The sequence below is a fragment of the Tamandua tetradactyla genome, chromosome 1 (assembly GCF_023851605.1).
Source record: "Tamandua tetradactyla isolate mTamTet1 chromosome 1, mTamTet1.pri, whole genome shotgun sequence".
In the NCBI taxonomy this organism is placed as follows: Eukaryota; Metazoa; Chordata; class Mammalia; order Pilosa; family Myrmecophagidae; genus Tamandua; species Tamandua tetradactyla.
In genome coordinates, this window is record NC_135327.1 from 79,178,395 (window position 1) to 79,189,917 (window position 11,523).

At 40.3% G+C, this 11,523-nt stretch overlaps 1 protein-coding gene and 1 pseudogene across 1 annotated transcript; one reads left to right on the top strand and one right to left on the bottom strand.

Annotated features, from left to right (window-relative positions):
* The first annotated feature begins 392 nt into the window (after window positions 1-392).
* On the top strand, window positions 393-3,704 carry C1H7orf25 (chromosome 1 C7orf25 homolog). The gene is made up of 2 exons (XM_077119387.1): window positions 393-565; window positions 1,512-3,704. The coding sequence occupies exon 2, from the start codon at window positions 1,528-1,530 to the stop codon at window positions 2,791-2,793; it is 1,266 nt and encodes a 421-aa protein (XP_076975502.1). The 5' UTR covers window positions 393-565; window positions 1,512-1,527; the 3' UTR covers window positions 2,794-3,704.
* Window positions 3,705-9,454: 5,750 nt separating this feature from the next.
* Window positions 9,455-11,125, bottom strand: LOC143684971 (disabled homolog 2 pseudogene; annotated as a pseudogene).
* Window positions 11,126-11,523: the final 398 nt, after the last annotated feature.

Sequence of the window (11,523 nt, forward strand, 5' to 3'; positions counted from 1 at the left end):
CCTTTTTTTTTTTTTTTTTTTTAAAACAAAGACATTCATTGCCTGGCATTCGATAGAGAGGTTCGAGCATTGTAGCAAAATAGGGTGTACTTGGCTGGACCTAAGGAGTTAAGTGCAATCGGGAGGTTTTCTCCAAATCGACTCCCGCGGGGCAAAATCCAACCACGACTGGGAGCTGAGGCGCTAGGTCAGCTCGCCTGGGACTCCGCAGCGGCCGGAGACCCACAGACCAAGGTCTAGCTCGGGCCTTTCTTGAGGCCAGGTGGGTGCACGCGTCCAAGATCATTCTGTAGCAGAGAAGCCTGGCGCCCTCAACAAACATGGCCGCCACGTTAGCTTCAGCGTCTCTCCGGACGCCGCGCTGCCCCCTGGGAATCGCCGGCTCGGCTTCACCCGTCCCGGAACCACATGACGCGCGGGTTCCTTAGGCGAAGGGGCTAGCGCGGCTTGAACGGCCGGGGCTGCCTGAGGCAGGGTGTGGGCTTCCCTATGAGCTTTCCTGGCCGGTCCCAGCCTCGTGGTGCTTGCGCCCGCCTGCTTGTGCTCTCAGCCCGGGACGCTGCTGGTGAGGATCCGGGAGTGGAGGAGAGAGGGGGGTAAGGGGTGGGGCGTCCCTTCTGCTGTAGAGAACCCGTCTGGGCCGGGCCGGCCTGGAGGGGGCGGGAGGTGCGGAGGGTAGTTTGGTGCGGGTACGCGGGGCGCTCCCTCGTTTAATAGTGGGGGTTGCTTTGACCCTGCCAGGCAGGGTCCAGTCTGCAGGTGGATGGCATGGCCCAGGGGCCAGATGCCCACCCGGAAGGCCCCGCTGGCCTCTGCGGCGCCCGCACTGCCGACCCTTGGAGTTCAGATGACATAATCTTGACTTTTGATTCAGAGAGGGAGCGGAAGTTGGTGGGCTCCTTCAGTCTTTTAAAATATGCTGGGTTAACGTCCAGTGCAAAAATAAGACAACTTGATTCCTTGTCCCACGGAATAATGTGTATTGTGTGATCCGTGGGAAATCACGGGGCAGCGGGTTAGAGGAGCCCAACTCATGAAGGAAAGGCTAAGTAGTCAATTTAGGGAAGACGCACTTGCTTTGGACAATTCTTCTAGTCGTGTGAATGCTTTTATTTAAGGATTAAAGTCTTGACTTTAGGAGAAATTACTAAAATTTTTCTGTAGCCAAACAGTAAGGCTGCTGATAGACATCAGGAAATTCCTTTTATACCAGATTGCCGAACTCCTGAATTTTATCCTGACCTGTGACATGCCCTGTGTTCTTGAAGATGAAAATCTAAAGTGTATCAGAGTCTATATATCCCATAAAATTATAATTTGCATTCTTTCTTTAGCTATTTGTTGAAGTCACTCCAAAAACAGATACGCAGAATGCAGAAATCCAAGTTCATAGACTCAGCCTTCATAATGAAACAACTTTGTTGCTAGATTGAAACTTTTAACCCTCAGTGAATAACTGCCATAATGTTTGAGGATTGTTCAAATTTAACACTTTTCTTTTCTTTCCATAGGAATAATGCTCTCAGCATGTCTGCACATTCCATGCTCTGTGAACGAATTGCCATAGCCAAGGAACTGATCAAGAGAGCAGAATCCCTTTCCAGATCAAGAAAAGGTGGCATAGAAGGTGGTGCCAAACTGTGCAGCAAATTGAAGGCAGAATTAAAGTTCTTACAAAAAGTAGAAGCTGGGAAAGTGGCCATTAAGGAATCGCATTTACAGAGCACTAATCTAACACACCTAAGAGCCATTGTGGAATCAGCAGAAAACCTGGAAGAAGTTGTTAGTGTTCTTCATGTCTTTGGTTACATGGACACCCTGGGAGAAAAGCAAACCCTTGTGGTGGATGTAGTTGCAAATGGTGGTCATACTTGGGTGAAAGCCATTGGCAGAAAGGCTGAAGCTCTGCATAACATTTGGCTGGGCAGGGGCCAGTATGGTGATAAAAGCATCATTGAGCAGGCGGAAGACTTCCTCCAGGCTAGTCACCAGCAGCCAGTGCAGTATAGCAATCCTCACATTATCTTTGCATTTTACAATAGTGTTTCCAGCCCCATGGCAGAGAAGCTGAAAGAAATGGGCATATCTGTGAGAGGAGACATAGTAGCAGTTAACTCACTATTAGATCACCCTGAAGAGCTCCAGTTGAGTGATAGTGAGTCAGATGATGAGGGCCCTGAACTTTTGCAGGTGACCAGAGTAGACCGAGAAAACATATTAGCAAGCGTTGCCTTTCCAACGGAGATTAAGGTTGATGTGTGCAAAAGGGTAAATCTGGACATTACTACTTTAATCACATACGTCTCTGCCCTCAGCTATGGAGGCTGCCACTTTATCTTCAAAGAAAAAGTACTCACCGAACAAGCAGAGCAAGAGCGGAAAGAGCAGGTTCTACCTCAGCTGGAGGCATTTATGAAGGACAAGGAGTTGTTTGCTTGTGAATCTGCTGTCAGGGATTTTCAGTCTATTCTAGATACCTTAGGAGGACCTGGGGAGAGAGAGAGGGCCACCATGCTAATTAAACGAATTAACGTAGTGCCAGACCAGCCTTCAGAGCGTGCCTTGAGACTAGTGGCCAGTTCAAAAATCAATAGCCGCTCATTAACCATTTTTGGGACTGGAGACACTTTAAAAGCCATCACAATGACTGCTAATAGTGGTTTTGTCAGAGCAGCAAACAACCAGGGTGTTAAATTTAGTGTGTTCATCCATCAGCCGAGAGCACTTACTGAGAGCAAAGAGGCTGTGGCCACCCCCTTACCAAAAGACTACACAGCTGGCAATGAACACTAATGATGGCCTGTATTTATTGTCGTGGAAATAAGTTATTTACACCAAAGGTTGGATATTCCCATCTAAATTGGAAACAATTAAAAAAAAATCTGTAGTAAAAATAATTACTTAGAACTCTAAAACCAGTAGAGATTTTGTTTATCTCATTTGTATTTAAAAGTATATAACCTCATAAAGATAAAAAAAGCACATGAGATAACCTTATTTATCAGACTATGTTATAGCAGTTAAGAACAAAAATGCATCTATTTAAAACTTTTAGCTGTACTGCAGTTGTTTTGTTTGATTCCGTAGGGCTATGGACTCCTCCAGTTAGGTATTCACATTTCATGGAATATGGCTACATTGCATCTTGCATTAAATATCTGGAGAAAACTGATGCTTGTTATTTATTGTATTGGCTTATCAGTTGATGTGGGTTGAGGGTTAAGAAGTAATAATTCAAAATTGACTGTAGGTTCTAAAGTTAATGGCTGTTAATACTGAAAAACTATGTAGTTTGACCATCAGATTCAGTCTGGTGGGTATATTTACAAAGAGTATATAATACAGAAGAAATTAAAGTGAATTCCAACTACGTAAGTCCCATGGATCTGTTGATAAACCTTTGTGAAAATAAAGAGAGCTAACAGCCCTACTATGATAAAATAAGCCTAGAACACCTAAGGTAAAATACTAAATTGATAAAGTATTTAAATTTTTTAAAATTTAAGTTTTATTTATAAATACAAACAGTTCCCATACTAAGAGTATTTAAATTGTAAGTGCTCCTTTTTCTGTTTCTTTTGCAAGTGGAAAGTAATAACTGGGCATTACCTCACTCTCATGATGGCAACAGAAGAGATTCTGTGGGTGTTCCGTGACACAGTTCTAATTAAAAAGAATTTTTTATGTCCACATTTCACTAGGTGCTTTATTTTACCTTGTAGCAAAGGAAAGCAGAAAATGGCAAAGTAGAAAAAAATTCACCATATTTTACAAATTCAGGTTAGAGTTTAAGTATTGAGCCTGACCTCAAAAATGCTTTATAAATTTCCTCTTGTGGGTAGAGAAACTCCTTTCCCAGCCACAGTGTTTGGCGGGAGATAGTATCTGATTCCAAGTCTAAATTAGGATATTCTTAAATTGGTGTCCATGAACACTGAAATGAAATGTTGAATTAAATGTGTGGACATTTCTCTGGGGAGAAATTCTGTTACTTATTTAGGACACATTAGGGGAAAAAGCTGGGGTTCTAGTTTATTGCAGAGAGGTTTATTTTGCTTGTTTCTCAGCTGAAATAGTCTAGTGTTAGAAAGTGAACTTGGATTTTCTGAGCAACGATTAAATACCAGACATATTGTAATAGTTTGATATTGAAATATGAATACTTGATCTTTGATCTAAGGAGTACGCATTCTGGAGTGGATATTAACTGAATTCTCTAAAAGAGTTATGTTTATGATACTTTGGAAATGCAGTAAGGGAGTAATTCTTGCTATAGGACTAGGAAGTCAGAGGAAGTAACATTGGAGGGTCTTGGGTGAGATTTTACAAAGTGTGTAAGAGAAAGGGTACTTAAGAGTTCAGGGAAGGAGATTGGGCAGGTAGAGAAACTGAGTGTTCAGGGAACAAGCTCATGTGGGCTGTTGATAAAACAAGGTAAAGCTAGAGAAGTAGATGAAGTTCTCTAAAGAGTTTAGCATTAGAGAGCCATTGGCAATTAAATTGCCAATGAATCACTCAGGAAAAGAACAAAAACCTGTACCATGGAGGAAGAACTGAAGGGAGGAAAGATGGGGCAGTAGTGCCTCAGCAAGGGCAGTGATAACGGGATACAGTTTCATGGGCAAGTGTCAAGCAGGATATGAGGCAGAATTAACATGATATTTGTTTATTCACTTAATAGTGCGTGTTATGTTTCAGAAACAGTGTGAAGAATTGGGTGTATACAGAGAAGTTTTGCTTTCAAGGAGTAGCAGGAAGAACGTAGATTTTTATACTTGCCGACCTTCGAACTTGGAATCTGCCAACTGGAAGTGGGACAACCACAGCTCTTCTTTGAAGAGCATTGTTTTCTGAAGTGGGCACAGCTGTACACCCTCCTCCGCCCACCAAATGCATTCCCTTTTTACAACCATTCAATGCTCACAGTTCTGATAACATAATACAAGTTGTAGATGTGGACAAGTAATTTGGCACTGCATCCCAGAATGTAAAATTCTATGTTCTAGAAATACACCCCCCAAGACCTGTTGACTAAAAAATTAATAAAGGTAAAATATGAGAAAAGTCATCTTGTAAAAGGAATGTTCAAGTATTAAATACCAGTTAAAAATCATGAAGTTGAAAGAATCATAATAGTTATAAAGCAAAATAAATGTCTAAAAATTACTAAAAGAAGGAAGGTAATGTAAAAAACTATGATTATGACTGGGAATTGGAAGGAATAGAGAGGAAAAGTAAGAAGCATGTTAAAAATCTCATTAAGAAGGAAGTCAACAGGAGCTTTCAAATATTTACCATTGAAATTAGAGCAATATACTATTGTGTATAAAACAGAAAATGTGAATTGTTAATATACATTAAATCAAATGCCTAACTTCCTAATAAGGGGAGGGGATAAAGAATAAATGTGGTTCAAATAGGAAAAGACCAAAGAATTATCCACAAAGTATTAAAAAAAAAAAACAGGATGAAATAAGAGAGTGGTCAGAACAAGAACACACAGCTTTGGAGGAGATTAATTAAAAGGAAATATATATACTGTTTTGATAAATTTGGAAATCTCATTAAAACATTTCTTAGGAAATATGAATTAGAATAGAAGAAATCAAAGCCTAAAAAACCAATAATCATAGGAAAAAATTGTGGTCCAATAATTTTCTCTAAAAAATGTCCAGGTCTAGATAGATAGCTTTATTAGATTTTTCTTCCTTTAAAATAGATAATTCCCTTGCTCATTCCCATGTGGATAGAACCTATCTTCCTCATCTATGTTCTGAAAAAGAGAGAGGGAGAAATAAAGAAGTTGCAGATAGAGGTTTACCTGTAGCAAAACACTGAATACAACAATGTTGAGGGACGTGGTTTATATCTGCCATAACGGGTAGTGTTGGGTGTTGGAGCAGGTGAAGGAGAGAGATTAGCCCCAAAAGAACTGCAGAGAACACCTCCTTTGTGGGAAGTCTTTTCCCAAGAAAAAGCAGGACAAAGCTAAACCAATCATCTTAGATTTTCCTCTCAGATTTAGAAATTGAATAAATTACTCTATCTTTCCAGAAGCAGAGAAGGGCCAGGAGTAATGCTGGGGTGAAAGAAAGCTCCCTATCACAGAAACAATATGAGGAAAAAGACTTTTCCTTCTTCACAAAGATTCAAAATAATTAAAGGACATACAAGAAGTTATAGAAATTATAAGGAAGAAATACAATCTATGACTTGTAGAAATAATAAAAAAAAAAAACCTCACTGAAATTAAAAGCTCAGAAATAAACCTTTAAAACATAGATAAAAGTAAAGAGAAGATACCTGAACTGAAATGTAAATCTTAATAAATATCCAAGAATTTAGCAAAGAAGTAAAAAAAATGGAAAATGTGAAAGAGAAATAGACATGGAGGACAGGGTGAGAAGGTTCGAGGGAGGTTGGGGAACACAAGATGGGCTGACTCTCTCTCCATGTGTTCCTAATTCTTGTTTCCTTTGCCTGCCTTTACTGTGGAGGCTGGAAACACTAAAATCTCTGTTTTTTCCAGACTTATATTTAGCCAAGGGTGGCCATATTCCTTGCCAACGCCAACAAGACACAAGTGAAAGTCTATTAACGCTGCCTCTTCTTCCTGATTTTAATGTGGACAATGGCTGTGACTTGCTACCATTTTCTGAGATGAAAAGCCAAGAGAATCTCACAGACATTGGTGTGGATTATATGATTTCCTCAGGACTTATTGCTATGTGAGAAAATAAAATCCTATTTATTTTTGCCACTATTGTTGGCTTTTCCATGGCACATAGTTGAAAATGTTTCCGATCCATATTAAAGTTTATTTGTTCCAAAAAGAGGGAAGAGACAAAATGGGAGAGAAGCAATAAATATGTGTTTCAAATGTACAAAGGAAAAAGTTAGAATAGACTATTAACACCCATGCACCCATAATCTAGGTTTTAAAAAAGTGTTTGGGTTTTTGTGGTTTTTTTGCTTTATTTACTTTGTTTAGATTTTCTTTTGCTGAAATATTTCAAAATGAAGACATTATTTCATTTCAATTATAAATACCTCAGTATTCAGTTCTAAAATGAGTATTTTCCTACACATCCATGAGTCCATGAACTCACCTAACAAATTTGACAATAGTAATTCTGAGCATCATCTAATGCCAGTCCATATTGAGCTGTCAAGAGAGACTTAATTCAATGAAGAACCAGGATGTATTTAGGTTTAATGTTTCTGAGTTCTATTTTAATCTAAAACAATATGCCACTTTTCTTTCATGACTTTGCCATTTTGAAGACACCAGGACAGTTGTTTATAGGATATCCCAGATTTTGCATTTGTTTGTTTTCTAGTGGTAAACTCTATTTCCTATAAACTGGAAATTAGAGCTAAAGGCTGGATTCAGTTCTCGTTAAGCATATAGGGCAAGAATACTATAGGGGATACTGTGTCTTTCATTTTGCATTATTCCAGGAGGCATAAAAGATCTGGTTGTTCCATTCTTAGGTGGTAACAGCTAGAACTTTCCACTGGAAAGCTACACTTACTCCCTTGTGATTAGTCAACTGTGAAATAATACTTTGGCACCAATGAGCATATTCAATTCCTACTCACCCTTTCACTTAATGATTTTAGCAGGCATTGGTGATTGTGATCTGAATCCATTGTTTCCCTGGGGGGCAAAATGGTGACTTTCCCTGATTCTATCATTTATTTTACATTTGTTAGCTATCATTCTTATTTCCCTCATGGATGGGGCCATTTGTTTACCCAGAAATACAGTTTCCCCTGGAATGACAGCGTATAAGCCTAATTTTTACTCTAATAATTTTCAGAGTTAGGGGGTTTGGTGTAATAGTCACCTCCAAAAAATAGCTAAGAAATTTTTTTAGGAAGGCATTTCTATTTTTTTAGTGTCATATTTACTCATGAATCATTATATATTCAAATGTTCCTGTCAATTACACTTATTATTCTTTTTTAATTAATCTTTTTATTCTGAGATAATCATAGATTCACAAGCAGTTGTAAGATGTAATACAGAGATCCCGTAGACACATTACTCAGTTTCCCTCATCGGTAACATCATGGAAAACTTGAGTACAATACCACAACAGTGTATTGACATTGATAATGTCAAGACAAACAGCATTTCCATCACCACAAGTGTCCTTTTATTTATTATTCTTCCTTAGGCTTTAATGGTCCACATTTGTGCCAGTAGAAACTCCTTCAAGACCCTTGTGTCATTTTTTTCCCCTGCCATTCCAGTTTATTAAAGTGAGTAAATTTATAGCTTTATTTGCATACAGAAAAGTACACAGGAGAAAAGTACGTATAAACAGCTCTGTGGCTGAACATGACTCAAAAATTCAACTATCAAGATAGAGTAGCCTCCAGTTTTGCACATTCAATATTTGGACATTTAAAATGCTATGTCAAGTCTGTGTTTGTAATGACTGAGTAGGAAGCCAGATGGAAAATTATGCCATATGTTCAGGCCTTACCATTAGACATACCTCAGTATTCAGCTCTAGCTCTTCAGAAGATAGTCCTGTATTGCTGAGTTAACTTGTTCCTCGTCAACATTAACTGCTGTTCTGGAACTTCAGCTGAAGAGGATGACCTTCAATTCCACAAGAAGGATAAACGTTGCGTCCATTTGCAATTCTAATTACTATAAAGGTAGAGAGGCTCCAGATGTGTTTTTTCCCCTTTCTAAAATCCTGTGGCATGGAAAACGGAGGCAATGCTGTTGGAACCCAGGAGCAAAGCTGACTGAAAAAAAGACAGAGGGCAAAGGAGAGAAGAGATACCTGCTTTTCCTTCATTTGCAATAGCTAGTAAGAGCCTGGAGAAAGATGCTCTTTCCCTAGGGAGAAAACTGAGCTTTGGAAAGAGCGGAACATCTGTTACATTTCAAAGGGCCTAAGGAGAAGTTAGACTTGCTTCAGTTTTACTTTAAAAATTCTCTGTGATGGTGTGAAGCAAGATTTCTTTTAAGGGGTGCCTTGTTCTACTACAATCTTTAGTTTTTATACCCTAAAACAGAACCCCAAACACCTTTGAATGGTAAGGATTTGAACATTTATTCAAAAAAGTTTGACTGAGGGATTTGTGGTGGCTACATCTCCCAATCAGAGGGTACATGGTAGAGTATTCTAGAAGATTCTAGGGACAAAGTAGCCAAGGGCTCAAGAAGGGAAACTACTTCATTTATATTTAAGCTAGAGAGTTTAGCTTCTGAATGTATTTAAAACCATAGACTCAGTTTAGCTTTAACCTAGACAGAAAGTGAAAGGCATTTTACAATTGAAAGAGGCAGCAAGAAATAGGTCAACAGATAATATGTCAAAGCTGGAACCAGGGCAGAGGACAGGACACATCTGGCTATTAGCTTTCTCCTTGACTGCTAAAAAAGCCAACTTTTTGTTCCTCTGTATCGTTGGCATACCAAGTTCAGAAGTTATGCAGATGGTTTTCCAAAAGTGTCCCTACATACATCAGGAGCTGCAGGTTGAGGAGCCACAGGGAGTTGTGGTGATGAACTGAAAGAACCTTTAGAGAAAGGGTTCTCAAATGCATTTTCAGCAGATTTGGTAACTGGCAGGGCACTTTGTCTGGGAGCTGGCTTTGGTGGTTCATTGATTTTGCTCAACAGTTGATTAGCATCAAAGTCATCATGGTCTGCGCTATCTTGAGGAGTGCCAACTTTGTTGTGAAAATAACTAGAGAAGGCACTGGAAGTCCCAGAGTAAGTCTGCTCTTCCTTCCTCACAGGTACAACAGGTGGCTGCCTCAGTTGTAAGTCCTTAAACATTTCTTTCACTTCCTTAACTTCTTAATCCCCTCATGGGTCTAAGGCAGTGAAAGCATCATTGGAGACGTCCTGTGCAGCAGCAGTTCTGGAAGGTGGCTGAGGAGGGGTAACCAGAAGAGAGGGGACCATAGGAGAGGACTGTGTTGACACAGCAGAAGCTGGAAAAATATTGCTCTGAAAAGGATTCCCCAGGGAGGTTGTTGATGGCCATGCATTAGCTGCCACAGATGCTACAGGGCCTCAAACAGCAGGGGCTGGAGGGGAAGCTGAGGCTGCAAAGGTGAAGGCTGGTTCCAACCTGGAACAACTGGACTTGTGCTAAAAATGAGTGACTGACTAAATCCTGAAGGTTGACCACCCACAATAGCTTCTGGGACCATTGAAGGGGACTGACTGAAGACTAAAGATGCTGGGGGGGGGGGGGGGGTTCCACAGTCCTGCCTGAGGGGTTGTAAGTGGTACAACAGCTAGACCCATAAGGGGCCCTACTTGGATAGAAACTTTTGTTTTGAAGAGGTCCAGAGGGTTAGTCCGTTGGGTTGCAGGTTGTCTTGTAGGTGACATCTGGCCTGGAGATTCTGAGATAGGAGGAGCAAAGAGGTCTGATGGAAGCAAGTCACTGGCTGAAGATGTTGGACTGTTTAGGTCAGGAGGTGTAGACACGTCCCCAAACAAATCCATCTGGTTAATACCCAATTTTAATTTGTTAGCTTGGTCATCAAGATTCAGGAGGTTTTCACTCCCATTCTCTACAGCTTTGTTGGCTTCTTCAGTCTTTTTCTTTTCTTCTTCCTTTTTCTTTACATTGTAGATAATCTGAAAAAAGATCTTTAAGAGCAACAACCAATGGCTCAGCCTGTTGCCCAATTTTTATGGCAAAAAACTGCTGCTGGCCTTCTCCTCCACATATATAACCAAATGCCTGGTTGTCTGTCACATCAGGGCAATGAAAGAAATTTTATTCACAGGATGTTCATGTTCTATTACCCCAGTTTTCTCATCAATTAATTTTATCCCAGAGAGCGAAATGTTGACCCAGAGCTTTTGCTTGTGTTGTCCTTGAGACTGAGCAGCAGCCGCCATTCCCTTTAGTTTCATCATGGTATCTTGGGTCATTTTATCCCCTCTTGCATCTGGCACATCATCATTGCCAGTTAGCTTGGCCTTGTATTTCACACTGTCACCTTTAAACCTGGCCAAGAGATACTCATCTGTCTTTTCAGAGCCTTTCTTTTTTTCCTTCTTTGATGGTGCTTTTGGTGCAGCCTATTGGTCAGGGTGACTGTTGGTTGTACTTGTCTCTACTTTGTTTGACATGGCAAGAAATCAGGCAGCAAACCCTGGCTCTAGAGGACACTTAGTAATACCAGGTGATTTCCAGCAGAGAAGTCTCAAATGAACATAACCTACAGACACATGCTAGCTAGTGCCTCAGTGAAAGAAGCATGACTTCCCCATCCCCAGAGCCTCCCCCTTGTGTCATTTTGACATAATCCCATTATAATTGGTTTCTTTCTTTCTGGCAGAAAAAAATGCCTCAGAATCACCTTGTACTTTCCTGCCAAAGAACTGGAATCAGTGATTTCTTCAAGGAGTCTATATTTCCTTTAAAAAATAATGGCATTTCAAAACAAAAGCCTGAAGGCTAGTGGCCCTCAGTGCTGCTTGGTAGTCACTGCGCTTGGGCCCTTTCAGTGTGCAAAGATGAAATATAT

What these genes read in the sequence shown, in the direction of transcription:
- C1H7orf25 (XM_077119387.1), top strand. Translation starts at nt 1,528, where the DNA reads ATGTCTGCACATTCCATGCTCTGTGAACGAATTGCCATAGCCAAGGAA.